The sequence below is a fragment of the Sminthopsis crassicaudata genome, chromosome 5, assembly GCF_048593235.1.
Source record: "Sminthopsis crassicaudata isolate SCR6 chromosome 5, ASM4859323v1, whole genome shotgun sequence".
Classification (NCBI taxonomy): domain Eukaryota; kingdom Metazoa; phylum Chordata; class Mammalia; order Dasyuromorphia; family Dasyuridae; genus Sminthopsis; species Sminthopsis crassicaudata.
In genome coordinates, this window is record NC_133621.1 from 174,142,647 (window position 1) to 174,157,890 (window position 15,244).

General features: G+C 37.9%; 1 protein-coding gene and 1 long non-coding RNA gene across 5 annotated transcripts in view; one reads left to right on the forward strand and one right to left on the reverse strand.

Moving 5' to 3' along the window:
* Positions 1-1,112: 1,112 nt before the first annotated feature.
* LOC141543491 (uncharacterized) lies at positions 1,113-7,889 on the reverse strand. 2 transcript variants are annotated; one of them, XR_012482453.1, is made up of 3 exons: positions 7,725-7,889; positions 5,269-5,356; positions 1,113-2,531 (listed from the first exon to the last, which is right to left on the reverse strand). It is a non-coding gene; the product is annotated as an uncharacterized LOC141543491 (long non-coding RNA). The 2 variants fall into 2 exon arrangements; XR_012482452.1 differs by having other exon boundaries at positions 1,114-2,410.
* The window catches only part of BCAT1 (branched chain amino acid transaminase 1), a 97,005-nt gene continuing 88,778 nt past the window's right edge, over positions 7,018-15,244 (forward strand). The window contains exons 1-2 of one of the 3 annotated variants that reach the window (XM_074268829.1): positions 7,018-7,473; positions 8,809-8,877. In XM_074268829.1, coding sequence (XP_074124930.1) covers positions 7,432-7,473; positions 8,809-8,877 — 111 coding nt within the window. In that variant the 5' untranslated portion in view covers positions 7,018-7,431. Of the gene's footprint in view, positions 7,474-7,976; positions 8,205-8,808; positions 8,878-15,244 lie in introns of those variants that run through there. The other 2 variants (XM_074268828.1, XM_074268830.1) reach the window with 2 other exon arrangements.

Genomic DNA, 15,244 nt, shown 5'->3' on the forward strand with positions numbered 1-15,244 from the left:
TTTAGTCCTGCTGACTTTTCATGACCTCATTTGGAATTTTCCAGGCAAAGATACTGGAGTGGCTTGCCATTGCCTGCTTTACAAGAAAAGACTGAGGCAAACAAGATTAAGTGACTTGCTCAGGATTATAAACTAGTAAATGTCTGAGACTGGATTTGAACTCAGAAAGATGAATCTTCTTGACTCTAGGCCTGGTATTCTATTTTCTCTAGCACCTAACTATACCTGTAGAGTCCATCATTAATTTATAAACAAATATTTTTACAATGTCTAGCATTTAGAAAATGTTATTTCACATAGTAAGGATTTAATAAATATTTTTTTATTCATTACATCACAAATTTCAAAATGGAGTCTTTTGCACATAAATTTTGGCCTGTCTCACCTCAAAAAACCTATATTGGAGAGGGGCAATTAGTTGGCACAGTGGATAGAGCACCAGCCCTGAAGTCAGGAAGACCTGAATTCAAATCTGGTCTCAGACACTTAATACTTAACACTTCCTAGTTATGTAACCCTGGGCAAGTTACCAATTGCTTCAGCAAAAAACCAAAAAATCAAAAAACCTATATTGAATGGTTGATTTTTAAAAAATAAACACATATTTTTTCATTTTTTTACTCAATTTTAATCTTGTTAGATTTACAAAGTTCTTTCCTCACAACATATCTGTGAGGCAGAGTTTATGCACATATTGCCACATTTATAGATGTTGAAATTTAAGCTCATGAAATTAGGTAATTAAGTGTACAGTGTCTGGAAATAGTAAATGCTTATTGAAGACTGTTCCTGGTCACAAATCTCATAAATGATGAAAACAGGGCTAGAAACCATGTCTTTTATCCAATACACGATTGCTCTTTCCGCTGTTATTCTGTCTCCCTTCCTGAAGGTGAAATGGCAGGTTCTTAAATGCTCTTGAAATATTCATTTGCAAACTGACAAAATTATTCTAATAAACAAATAGCAATGTTAATTCCCACCCTCTTGCTCATATTGGTATAACATAAAGAACATACTCTAAGTTTAATTCTGTTTGATACCCAAAAGTTGTTTGAATTCATTTTTCTACTTTGGGTAGAAGAAGATCAAAGATAGGATAGGAGTGCAGCTAGAACAATGATAACTGTTGAGAGGAAAAGAGAGTAGTTCAATTCTTCTTCTTTTTTTTTTTTTTTTTTTTGTTTCTGTTTTCTCTGCCAAGGAGGATGACCTTTGAACTATACATCTTTGCCTGTTTGTCCCACTAGCATTTCAAACCCAACAAGTCTAAAACCAAGCTTATCATCCTTTTACTTAAACATTCACATCCTCCAATAGTTGCAATGAAGATATCACAATCCTCCAACTCATTCAGGTTCCAAATTTCAGTAATGTCCTTAACTCTTTCTCTCTTATCCTATATCCCCTAGCCGGATTCTGTTAATTCAGTTTCCATACCATCTCTCAACTCAATTTCCATTGGTATTTAGCCAATGCCATGTAATTCCCTACCTAAAAGAAAACAAAACAAAAATATAAAAAAGGTAGAAACCAAAACCCAATCCTTTAGTGGCTCATTGTTGCTTCAAGAATAAAATAACTTGTTCCTGATCTGGGAATAATGAGGGAAAGGAAAGGGGGAACCCCATTTGTCGGCGCATAGATCCCATGAGGTGCAGTGTCCCCTGTAAAATGAATTTACAGGCCCGAAAACCTAGATTGATAAATAAAGGGTTTATTGTAGGAATTTGGAAGAAAAGCTCAGTTAGAAAGACACCAGGGCCAAAGGTGGCTGTTGGCGGGCAGGGACCCTTAAACATGGCTGGAAGGGCTCCTGCAAAGCGGGCGTTCCAACTTGTTTCTTTTATACCCAAAAGATGATGGGCGGTACCCAGTTCTGGCCCAGTTAGCCCAGATCAGGTAAGGGCTGGGGGAAGCTGAGCTGAGAGTGGGGGGCTGGGCGTGGATATTCAAAGGGTGCCTTTGACCAGGATTTGTGAATCAAGGTCAGTCATGGGTTGGGCAATTAGGAATCTTAAAGGGACCCCAACCCTCATCAGTTCCCCCCTTAAACAGTTGAGACTTAAATTCATTTAAGAAAAAGAAAATATGGGACAGTGTCCTTCATTTAAGGAAAGGTTGAAGATTTTCTCCAAAGATCTTCAGAGTAGCGGGGTCTTGTCTTGTTCCCTCCTTAAACCATCTCCTCCAGATGCATGTGGGAAAAGGGGCGTCGCTCTCCTCTTTAACTGCTTTAAGCTGACAAGGGTCATAAAGATTTGGGGTTCCATGCCAGGAGGTGAGGCGTGAGGTGTGGGGATGGCAGCAGGGCATCGAGGAGGTGTCCCAGTCAGTTGTCCCCAGTCAACATTCTCCAGGCTGAAAGGCCAGCTGAGAATCCAAAGTGTGAAGCCTAGAGAAAATAGATCTTGGGAACAGATTAAAAGTGGGGTGTCATCCAGGGTGGAGATGGTGACATTCAGGAGAATGGGGCCTTTAGCAAGAAATGCATCGGATCCCTTCTGTGGGCTGCTTGTCGGATAGCCCATCTAATTATCAAAGAGAAATAGGAGAAAATGCTGAGAAAAGATTATTTGTAGCCTAGCTCTTTCACCCTTAATTTCCAGGAGAGCTAATTTCTCCTGGGTTTTGGGATTAGTGGGTGTGGACCAGAAGCCAGGAGAGGCAAGAGGCCTTGATATCTAGTAGATTTAATGAACCACTGCTCTTCTGTAAGGCAGGGTCCAGGGATGGGCATATCCCTAGTTGTCAGAGCTGCAGATCAAGATAATAATGCAGTTTAAGTTCTTGGAAATGTTGGAAAAACTGTGCTGTTCTTGAAGAGAGATAGTTATTCAATAAGCAAAGATCCAGAATCTTTTCCTTCCTAGTTTCCCCACTCTTTATGGAGGAGGGGTGAAAAGTATCAGCATAGCCTACCCAGCTTACCGGCCCCTGAGGGACTGTCCAGAGATAAAAGGGAAACAGGGCCAGACCTCACATTTCTACCAGGGAGCAGGATGCTGGGGGGGGGGGGGGAGGAGGTGAACCCTTGTGGTGTTGAGAAGGCAGTTCCTCCTGTCCGGATTCAGGGCAGAGACTGGGGTCTTCTAAGGCTTAAGTCTAGAAGAGATTTGCATTAAGAAAGCATCTCTGCTTCATTCTGAGTGTCTGGAGGGAGGAGTTGCCCTGAGGAGAGAACTGAGAGTCTCAGGTTAAGGAGATAAAGGAAAACAACAGGTGTTTGAAATAAGTTTTGGTCTTACAGATCTCTATTAGTTGTGCAGTAGCAGACAGATGATCAGGCTAAATGCTTATTGGCCAAGCATTTAGGGTACAATGATTACATATAATCAGGCTAGAAACAGCAAGGTATGACATAATTGAATTGCATTAACAGTTTCTATTGATTATTGCTCTGATCTTAAAACCAGTTACATGAGGGAAAAATGTAAGAACAAATATTTATCATAACCTTATGTTGATAACAATAAGGAATTTGTCCCCATAGGTTCATATCCAAGTAGATGATATTCATACGAATCTGTTTTTAAAATACCCAATGCAAATACAATGATATACAGAATGTCTAATTCCACATAAGAGAATTCAAGAAGTTAGCAGTTAAACTTTTAGAAATAAACCCAAAGTAAGGATGGCATTCACAGAAACCCAGGCTAAATTTGAATATTGCTCTTTTCCCAACCTTTTCTATTCAAAGGGGCTAACAGCTGGGAAGCCCTCTGAAGGTGGGTGGAGAGAGATTAGTTAATCTAATCTAGTAACCAGACCTCAACTCTATAGCCTTCATTCCCTTTAGGCGTCCTTAAGGGATAGATTAGTGGACAGGTAAAAAGCTTTTTCAACTTTTTGCAGCCTCTATCCAGGCCTGAAGCAGTTTGGATGTCCGCTGCAAAAAGAAAAAAAAAAAAACTTTTACCTTTTCCATTTCGCCAGAGTTTGTGCCATGACGTCTCAATGACCAATGCTTGGCTTGAGGAATAAAATATTTCCACTTCTTTCCCTACTCTCACCTTTAATGCAGAGTCCCCACTGCAAAACCCAGATCCTAAGAACCGGCTAGACGTGCCATCTGGAAAATTCGCTAGCAATTGGGGCATATCCAACTGTCATCAGAGATAGCTTGGTGTAGAAAGAGTACTTATGCAAGTCCCCCAGTTAAGATCAATTAATTTGAAAGCCGGCCTATCTCTCAGGCTACATACAATGTACTTCTTGCATAGTCGAAGACAAAAGACCTTACCCCAAGTCCCACTCTTCTTAGGGTGTGGGGGCGTTTGGGGCATTTAGAAAGGTCAGACCCTAATTGGAGATAATCGACTCCGGAAGCAAGTTGGGGGTTGGGCGATTAGAGAGAGATTGGAATTCTACATATAGAATTCAGATGTTAATGTAGTCATTATCTAAAAGGCAGCTTGAGGGAGAATCTATTCTTAATTCTATATCCCTGACTTCCTGGACTGAAGCCAGAGAAGTTGAGTCAAGAAAGAGACAGTTTAAGGAAACTGAGGTAGTAAAAAGGAACTGTTGCACACCAGAACAGAGAAAGATTCTAGTGAGGCATCAAATTGAAAGAATTAAGGAGCATTTAAATAGTTTCAATTTCTTTTTAATTCTCCTCCTGCTGCAGTCAGGATGAGGAAAAGATAAAAGAAACTATTCTTACTCTCTTAACAATTAATTTGCCTGGATTCAGAATTTTGTTCCCCAGCCCAAATTACAAAGATCTCCTTTCTAAAGCTCTATCCTGGCCAGGACAAGAGGTTCAAAAGGGCATCTTTTAATTGTCAGCATATGAGGGGGCAAAGGGGGCATCCAATCGAGAGAAAGAGTGCGCTAGGAGCTAAAAGTCCTGGACCAAGAGAATAGTCAGGAGTTCCCACCTGCAAGGTTACAGAGACAGATAGGCTTGAGCAGCTAGTTTAAATTCTGTCTAGGCTTTAGAAAGCAGGTAAGTATGCCTTGAGGCTTAGAAAGAAAATGGGCAGTTTTAAAATCCAGCCTAGAGAGCACGGTCAGGAAACCAAGTCCCATTTTAAAAGGTATGGGACAAGCTAGTTCTCTGAGAAGGCTGGAAGTCTTGGCTCCTTTAAGAACCAGGTAAAAGCTATGAGAGAGACATTTCTAGAGATCTTGAAAAGAGTCCCCAAATCTCCCCACTGTACCCCAAGAAGGGGACTGGATGGGAGCATTTAAATGGCAGGTTAAGCCACATGGGAGAGGTTGGAAAAGAGAGGATGGGGGAAGGGAGAGATGTTATCTTACCCAGTGCTTCTCAGGTGACGAAGGTGAAGGCTCTCAAAGCTGGGTAGAGACACATCTCCAAGTTCGCCCAGATCCATTGACGTCGTCACTACGGTGGAGTGCGAGAGGGGCTCAAACACAGATATCTCCCCCAGATTACTTCACATTACTTCTTTTTCATTTATTTCATGTTTTAGACAAAGTAGACTTGTAGTCTTTCTTGGAACTTCACATTTTATCTTATGCCTTATTACATTTTTATGCATTATCATCCATTCCTGGAATATGCTTCTTCTTTGGAATCATTCTCTTTCTTCAAAGACCAGTTGAGGACTTAATTTGATTTAAAATTTTTTTTTCTCTTACTTGAATATAAAAGCCAAGTTTTTGTTCATTTTTTTTTGGGGGGGGGAGGTAGTTCAGAGAGGAAAGGAAGGGGAAATAGTTGTGGCAAGGATCATCAAAAGGAAAAAATAGACACATAGAGGTAGATGTAAAGAGGGAGATAAACTGATTCGGTGGGTTAAGTAGATAGTGTTGATTTAAGCTTTTAAGCTTATTATTAGTAATAAGCTTGTGTTTATCTTATTTTTGTTTTTGGTAAGGAAGGATATATTTGATAGGGCACATATAGGACACAAATATTTATTGAATTGACTTGTTGGATTGGATGCAAATGGAGATTGATCTGAGAGATATTATGGAAATGAAATATAATTGGATAGCACAAATGGAAATAAAGTGTGAGGGAGAGGAAAGAATTAAGGACAACACTGAAATTAAGATCCTGCATGACTGGAAGAATAATGTGACCTTCAACAGAATACTGAATAAGGCAAATATAAGTATTTATTAATAATGATTTAATATGAGTTGTTTACTTTGGGGTAGGGACTGTAGTTTCCAGTCTAGATTTGAATTTGTAATGAACTCTTTAACCTTTGTTTAAAGATGTTAAACTGCACTCTATCCTTAAATCCTAGATTTTCCTAAATCTTAATTTCCTCATATGCAAAATGTCTTTTAAAGGGTCCTTCTGACTTTAAATCTGGCATTTTATGTTTCATGGTTGATGGAGGAGGGACTCCTTCACTTCTCCACCTAAAGACTAGTGTTTTAATAATAGCATTATTTTCTCTTTTAAATGGCCTAATAGTTTTTATTTATATCCATACATATTGCATGTGTATTATATATGTGTAATATATACATTATATATATATGTATATATGTATATATATATATATATATATATATATATATAATATCTATAGATAGATTTCTATGGCATTGTCCTCAGAACAACTCTGTGAAATAAACTGAGCATGTATTTTTATTCCCATTTAACAAATGAGGAAATTTAGGGGAATGACTTGCTCACAGCAGAGTCTTAAATACTAGTTTAAACCATATAACCCTGGATAGAGGTCAAGTACTCTTTCTACACAAGCTACCTCTGATGACAGTTGGATATGCCCCAATTGCTAGCGAATTTTCCAGATGGCACGTCTAGCCGGTTCTTAGGATCTGGGTTTTGCAGTGGGGACTCTGCATTAAAGGTGAGAGTAGGGAAAGAAGTGGAAATATTTTTTTCCCACGTTTCAACTTTTTGGGAGGAGAAATTGCACCTTCTGAGCGTGTAATAACAGAAATTAGCGTACATTGGCCATGTCCCATCCTGTGCCTTTCTTTTAGCCACTTCTCAGCATAAAAAACCTAGGAGGCTTTCCTCTGCGCCCCGCCCCCGGGGGCTGCTCAGTCATTGCTAATTTGCTCTGGATCCTCCCGATGGGGAATGGTTGTGCCAGCTTTCTCGAATCCCTCAGACTGTACTGAGTTGGAGGTAATTTGAATCTTAGGGATTTCTGGCCAATGATCGCAGTCTACGGATGAGGAGGAAAGAGGCTTAACTTGAAGTCTCTTCCAGCTCATTGGGGACCGGGAGGGAAGACTTCATTTGTCTAGTGCTGGAAGGAAGGCAGGCTGTGACCCTCTTCTTCTTGTCTGTGGCCCCGTGGAATCGGAGCATCACGCGGCAAGTTGGCCGTGCGCTGCTGGGACTGCTGGTGGCTGCTTGGGGCGCTCGCTCGCTAGCTGGCTCTCTGAAGCTCGGGAGACAAACCTCGTGCAACCCCAGCAGCAGGGACAGCCTCGGCGCACGGCCATCGCCCTTCAGGACACAGCATGACCAGCCAGCCGGGAGCAGCCGGGGCCGTTTCCTGCCAGGTACTTTGGGTGGGGGCAGAGGAGAGTGGTATATGAAGTGTGGATGGGAGGGTTAGGGGAGATAGAAGCTCGCCCATATCCCCAATCATATTTGCCCTTGCTTTTTGCCTCTTTGATGCAGCCATTCCTGCGCGCATCCTGGTTTCCCCTGCTCTGAATTCCCCAAGACATCTTTGCTTACACAATTCTGGCCTAGGATTATCCCCTCTCCCCCGCCAAAAAAAAGCAAAATCTTTTCAAATCGCCCTCACCTCCCAGCTCCTAAGGCAGGAAGCAACAAAATCCTGGAATTCTGTGACATCCTTGCATGCCCACAAGGTTAACGCTGGTGTGTGGCCGGCTCCCAATTAAGCTCTGCCGAAAGCAGCTTTCTATGGGGGTGGGGTGAGGTGGGGTGGAAACGATGAATCTCCGAGGTGGAAGCCGGACATCCCCTCGGGTGGTGCCCGAGATTGTGGCGCTGTAAAATTTCCATGCACCTGTCAGTTGCTTTTAGAATTAGGGTTTTCGCCTATGGTTTCATTAGACTGCCTTTCTCCCGCTTCATCCCTTCTCCCTCCTTCCCTCTCTCGGTTGCCTGTCAGTCATTGATTAAGGAATCTCCTGATCACCAGATTCCTTTGATTTCCTCCTAACCCCACCTTTGAAGAATAATAACCAATTCCTTTTAATTTGAAGTCCTATTTCCTAAAACTCCTCCTAAACGATCATCCTTTTACCCACTTTCAAAGGTAGGTCTGTCATTGTGTTTATTATTGATTTGTTTTTCTTGAGGATGTTTTCAAAAGTACTGGCCTGGAGAAAACTGAAAGATATTTAAAAAGCCACCACATCCCCCTTTCCACCCTTTTTATTGTGCGTCAGTGTTTAAAAGACCCAGCCTTTCCCAAGAGGATGCTGGTTAAATTGTTTAAGATCCTAATTGAAACCATTTATCCTGATATAAGAAAACCAAGCACAAAGCTGACTTCATATAAGAAAACCAAGCACAAAGCTGACTTCATATAAGAAAACCAAGCACAAAGCTGACTTCAGCAGACAAAAACTTAAAATGAAATAGTCTCCCTGAAGCCAGAGGAAAAGCTAAATAAATAACATGGATTGTCCTGGAGTGGTTGTGTTGACAGGATACAGTCATTGGAAAGATCACAATTAATATTAGATGGAAATGAGAAGGTAGGACAAGTGATCAAGGTTAATTTTGCCTTATATTTCTACTAAATGGTTTTTTCTATTTTTTATTTTATCTCTGTGTCTTGATTATTTTGGGAACTGGATCTTTTGTGAAATTTTTGCTTTGGTTTTAGCTAATTAGATTTTGGTTTCTTCTTTTAGGATTGTAATTATGAATGCTCTACAGGATGTACTGAGGGAGAATTAAAGCAAATATCCAAGTCTTTTAAGGTAAGATACTTTCAAAGATTACGTGTTTGAAATGTTACAGTATGTTCATTTCTTGAATATATCCATTTCAGAAATATGAGTTTTCCTAATTCTAGGCCTGGTGCTCTAGCTACTGTGCCACCTAGCTGCCCCTGTTATAAATCTTAGTTTTAAATTTAAAATAGCATTTAAAAATCAAAATCATTATATTTTTTCCCTTGCTCCTTTATTTAAAAGACTTATCTTCTCTTAATTGTATTTTTTGTAAAAATAAAATTGAGGAAATATAGGTACATTTTTTCTGTGCAGTTAAATAATAGTTTGGAGAGTTCAACATCCATAAACACTCCAAATCCATTATAAGGTTTCAAAATTAAAGTTCTGTTGTCTGAGGAGTCATTTTGGGAATAACTTATTCAAAATGCTTGAATTTATATTTCATATCTTATTTGTCTTTTGTAATAAACATTTTCTCTGTAAATTAAATAATTTTTAAAAGGATTTTATCTGGTTACATAATGAAGCCCATTAAATTAACTGTTGCTAGTTAATTCAAGTCAAACACATGATTATTGTTGTTCATTCATGTTTGACTCTTCATGACCCCCTTTGGGGTTTCCTTGGCAGAGATACTGGAGCGGTTTGCCATTTCTTTTTCCAACTCATTTTACAGATGAGGAACTGAGGCAAACAGGGTCATACAGCTAGTAAGTGCCAAGTGTCTGAGGCAGGTTGTGAGTCCTCCTGACTTCAGGGCTGATTACTCTATCCACTGAACTGTGTAGCTCCTTAATGGCTTCTCTCAAAGGTGGAGCAGTTCTGGAGTCAGGAAGTCTCTTTTTCCTAAGTTCAAAATCTGGCCTCAACATTTACTAGCTGTATGATCCTAAGCAAGTCCCTTCACCCTGTTTGTCTCAATTTTCTCATTTGTAAAATGAACTAGAGAAAGAAATGGCAAATCACTCCAGTATTGTTGCCAAGAAATCCCCAAATGGGATCACTAAGCATCTGATATGATTGAACAATGAGAAATCATATGAGGCCCTTTGTTTCAATCTGTTATCCTTCTTAATCGCAGTTTTCTACACAAGGATACTCCAAACCAGAAAGACAGGATAGAAAAAAAGATAAAACTCATTTAATTTCATTCATTTCATTTTGTTTCTTTTTAAGCAACTTTATTTGAAGAAAAATAAAATGGTTAAGTATGAAAAAAATTGCCAATTAATATTTAACTGTGAATTTTGATTATGCAAATTATTCTTGTTTCTTTCCTCTGCTTTCAATGAATAACTGAAATATGACAAGCCTCTGTAATGCCATATTACTCACTATAATAATATAATAATAATAATGCTAATTATAATATTATTCACTTAAGGAGTACTCAAGAAAAATCAGATGTAATTAAACATAGTAAATCTTAGACCCAAGACATTTTGAGGATGAGAAATAATATGCTTCTGTGGAATTCAAATGCATGACATATAACAATGAAGAAACCTTAAGAGAAGCATAGAATTTTAAAGTTTGAGGAACTCTTAGAGGTCATCTAGTTCAAATACTTAATTTTGCAAATAAAAAAACTAAGATTCAGAGGATAAAGTGAAATAACAGACTAAACAGAATTAGTGACAGACTTGAATATGAATGTAGGTCTTATATAGATTTCTGTTGAAATATTCTTTTCATCATGTCACTATATCGTATGGCCTTGGTAATTATCTGTCTCTCTATACATATATGTATATACATGGGATATATGTAGATATACATATATACATGTATTCATATGTGTGTTTGTATATGTGTGTATATATTTATGTATACACACCAATGTTTTTCAACCAAAAGTACTTTTTCTGCCATGTGTTTTCTCCAGCACTTTCTTTTCATAGCATCTGATTACCCAACCATTCATGATGAAATAGTAAAAATTTTATTTCTTATATAGTCTGCTCTGCCAATATTTTCCCTGTGATTTCACAGTCCAGTCATTTCGACATTCCAAATTTTTCCAGAAGCATATGGCAACAAGCCTGTAGACTGTAATCTGAGCAAAGTACTTGAAGCATCTGAAAGAGACAGATTAATTATACAGGAGAAAGTATCTTATACAACTACTTTGAGCTAGGAAAACCTTAGGATAAGATAATCTAGTCCTACCCACTGATTTTGCAGAGAATGAAAAAGAGTCAGAGAAAGGTAAAATGATGTGCTTGAGATTAAATAACCAATAAGTGACAATCAGGTTTGCAACTTTGGATTCTACATCCTCTTTTCTTTATCCTATATACCTTGTTAAAGTGTAGGGAAAAATATGATTTTTAAGAACACTAATTTAAAAAAAAACACTAATAAGATTTAGAACTGGTTATTGTTGTTTGTCCTTTGATCTCCAAGAGGATTGTAACACCTGGGGGATGATACCATGACATGCTAGTGAATTGGAGTTGTGAGGAAAGGCTGGGCAGGGTCACTTGCCTCACTTCCCCTCCAAAGCCATCTGGGTTCAGGGACCAGTTATAGATCAGAATGACTATAGATGACTCTGGATTAACTGGAAAGGAAGTAGAAGTACATCTACTTCAATTGCCTCATTCTATAGATGGGAAAATTGAATCTCAGAATTAAGTGAATTGCTTAAGGCATATGGTTAGTAAATAGCAAAGCCTTGGTATTCCAACTCCAAACCTAGTTCTTTGGATCTGGAGTCAGGAAGACCTGAGTTTCAACTTGGCTTTAGACTCTGTCTAGCTGTGTGACCTTGTGCAACTCACCTAGGCTGTTTGCCTTAGTTTCCTTGACTGTAATATGGGAATAATAACAGAATTTATCTTCCAGGGTTGTGATGATCAAATGAGATACTTATATAATGATTTGTACAACATCAGGCACATAGTAGGAACTTAATAATTACTTGATTCCTTCTTTTTTTCCTTCTCTCTATACAACACTAAAAAGTGACACAATTTTAAAGTAAAAGCAAATGATCGTTTACTAAAACCTTGTCATGCATTTTTTCCCAAGAGTTTAAAAGTGATTTCTGTACTTCAATGAATGTTTTTACTTTACTTTTAAGTTTAACTGAAGAATGTGTGCTGTTTATTTAGTTTTATTTTGTTCTAAAAAAGTGTTTTTTTTTTTTTTTTTTTTTTTTTTTTGAGCTCTGATATAATTCTGCAGTTGTTCCTTGGACTGTAGGAACTATGCAGATGAAAGGAAATGCATTTTTGGACCAAATCCTAAAATCATATCAGATCTAACTCTTCTTAGGAGATATGCTTTAAAGTCAAATTGAAATGCAACCTCCCCATGATAACTTTTTCTCTGCATTAAAGATCTCCTTCTTTGGATGTCACAGCTGATGAATTATTTTGATACTGTTATCCATTCCTTTGTCTATTTCCTCACTAGAATATAAACTAAATGAGATAGTGACTCAAGTAATTCTTTTAAATATCATATTTTTCTAATGAATTTCAAATGTGATTTGATTGTTTTTTGATCTCTAATCTAAAGTTTTAGAAATTTACTTGTAATGGAAAGGACACTAATTTGGGGGTTAAGACTAGTTTCCTAATGCTGCTATTAACTAGCCTCTGACCTTTATACAAGGTGTTTAACTTTTTCAGCTCTCAATTTCCTCTTCTGAAACATAAGGAGATTGGAATAGGTGATCTCTAAGGTCCTTTCTCCTCTAGTATTCTGTGTTTCTCTGATTTGAGTTGTGAAGTAGCTAGGTGTTGCAGAAAATCAGGTACTGTACTTGTCAGGAAAAGCCAAGTCCAAATCCAACCTCACACACTAGTTTTGTGACCTTGGGTAAATTACTGAACCTTTCCTTACTTATTTCTTCATCTATAAAAGGGAGGTTAGTAGTAGCATCTTCTTGTCTTCCATGGTTCTTGTGAATACAAGAAAAGAGACATTTATAGAATACTTTGTAAAACTTAAAATGTTATATAAATGCTAACAATAATATCCAAAAGCAAAAGCCCATTATTATGCAGTATTCCATTTATTTATTAAGGGTTTAAACTGACGATCATTCTATGTGAATGAAGACTGGATGAAGGTTCATGCTATCACAATAAAGATAACTTACAGAATGCTATTAAGTTTATCAAGCAATTTCTTCACTGCTCATCTGTGGGGTAGATGGGAAGTACTATTATTCCTACTTTACACACTGTAGGGGAAGGTTTATTTGACATATTTAATGATATGCATAAGCTTTATTGAGTGGCATAGTAACTATTCATAGATGGCAAGCAGTACAAATAAATGCATGCAATTAGAATTATTTTTACCCAGACAAACCCTTCCTTTCTGGGTTCAGCTCTGGGGAGGGAAGAAGATAATAGGGCTGATTAGAATACTTCTCCACTGTGCCTTAGGAGAGCAAACTTTCCAAATGGAGTGGATTCCCTTAACTCCTTCAGTTCTGAAAACCCAGAAGGTATAAGGTTGGTTTAGAAAGAAAATTCTGCAGTAAAACAATGGCCCTTAGCTCCTTTAATTCAAACTCAGAAAGAGAACTGGGAAATTAAATGGAATGGGAAGCTGCTCTGAGTGTCCATCCTGCTTTGAAACCCACCAAGAAGAGATTCATTTATTATAATAAGCAGACAAATGCCTGATGTTGGGTGAGGTAGAGAGGTATTATTTCATTGAGTATTAGATTAGATTAATTGACTTTTAAGGTATCTTCCAATTTAAAGATTCTTTTATATCTCAAATTCAAACATAGTATCAGATATTAGAAAATTAGAAAAATTTTGATGGGGGTAGAAAGTGGGAAGAGATATTCATGGCTACATTCAGATTATTTAGAAGTATCCATTAAGGTAATTTGGAAGGGTAGTACAGTGGTGGGGAAGTGTAAAGTAAGAAAATAGCATGAGAATATTGGACTTTAGTAGTGGAGAGTATGAGAAAGGGAGATTTGGCAGCTAGGATAATAAGAAATGATAGAAAACAGGGGCAAAAAAGGAGGACTAAGATGTTTTCCAATATAAATTTCACATAAAAATTTTTGATCAGGGCAATTTATTTCCCTCCTCTTTCTGCTCAAAGCTAAGTACATTTATTTTAAAAACCTGCACTTTGAGAGTAGTTTGTTGAATAAATACATATTATCTAAAGTACTGAGGGACCAAACAATAGGGCTCTACACAAGGAGATAATTTAGAGCTTTTCTTTAAAGCATGTTGCTCAGAATCATAGAATTTTAGCGGTTAAAGGGACATTAGATGTCATCTACTATAGCCTATGAGAATAGGAATTTTCTCCACAACTTCTGAAAAAGTGATCATTTGCTTCTAATTGAAAGTGTTCAGTACTGAAGAGCCAATTATCTCCCAAGTCAGTCGGTCAGTAAACATTTATTAAATGGCCACTATATGTTAGGCACTGTGCTAAGTGCTGGACATACAAAGAAAGGCAAAAATCATTCTCTGTTTTCAAAGAATCAGCCCCGTCTAATGGCAGATGCAATGTGCAAACAACTATATACGAACAAGATATATGCAGGCTAGATTGGATATAATGAACAGAGAGAAGGCACTAGTCAGGATGAAATGGATGTAAAAGATAACATTTAGCTGAGATTTGAAAGAAGTTTGGAAAACTTAGGTGATAGAGATGATTAGGAAGAGAATTCCAGACATGGTCACTTTGACAGCTCTTAGTACAGCTTTTATTGTTTGGAAGCTTTTTTCTTCTAAAAATTGAGCTAAAATCTGTCTTTCTCAGGCTTCTGCCCATTGTTTCTACTTTTGCTCTTTAGGGATAAGGAGAAGAATAATTGAAACACTTCTCTCACTGGATAACCTATCAGAGACATGAAGATATCTATCTGGTGTCCCTTAAGTCTTGTCTAGTTCAAGCTCCACTACTTCCTTCAACTAATTCTCACATGCTATCATCTCTAATCTCTTTACTTTGTGGGTTGCTCCTTTCTGGATATGCTTCAATTGCCACCAGTCTCTTAAAATGTGGTATCTAGAATAGAACACAGTGTTTCCAATCTGGTCTGACTAGTACAGAGTTCAGTGGAAGGATTGTCAGCTTGAATCAGGACATGAAGTCTCAGATTCCATTAGTGACTGCCATGTCACATTGTTGACTCTTATTGTATGTACATTCTTGTAAAATCTCATATCTTAGCTATCCTGTAGTAAAGACCAGTTTTGGGAGGTGGGAGAAAAAAAAGCAGCCCCTGTCCCAAACACAGCCACCCAAGACACATCAACCAATGACAGAAACTTAATCAGTGAGAAATTATAAGCTGATCAAAACAATAAATACTGAGATTTACTGAGGATATGATTCTTATGTGGTTGAAAGGATGGGGGAAAGAGGAGAAGTCAATTAAAGATAGGGC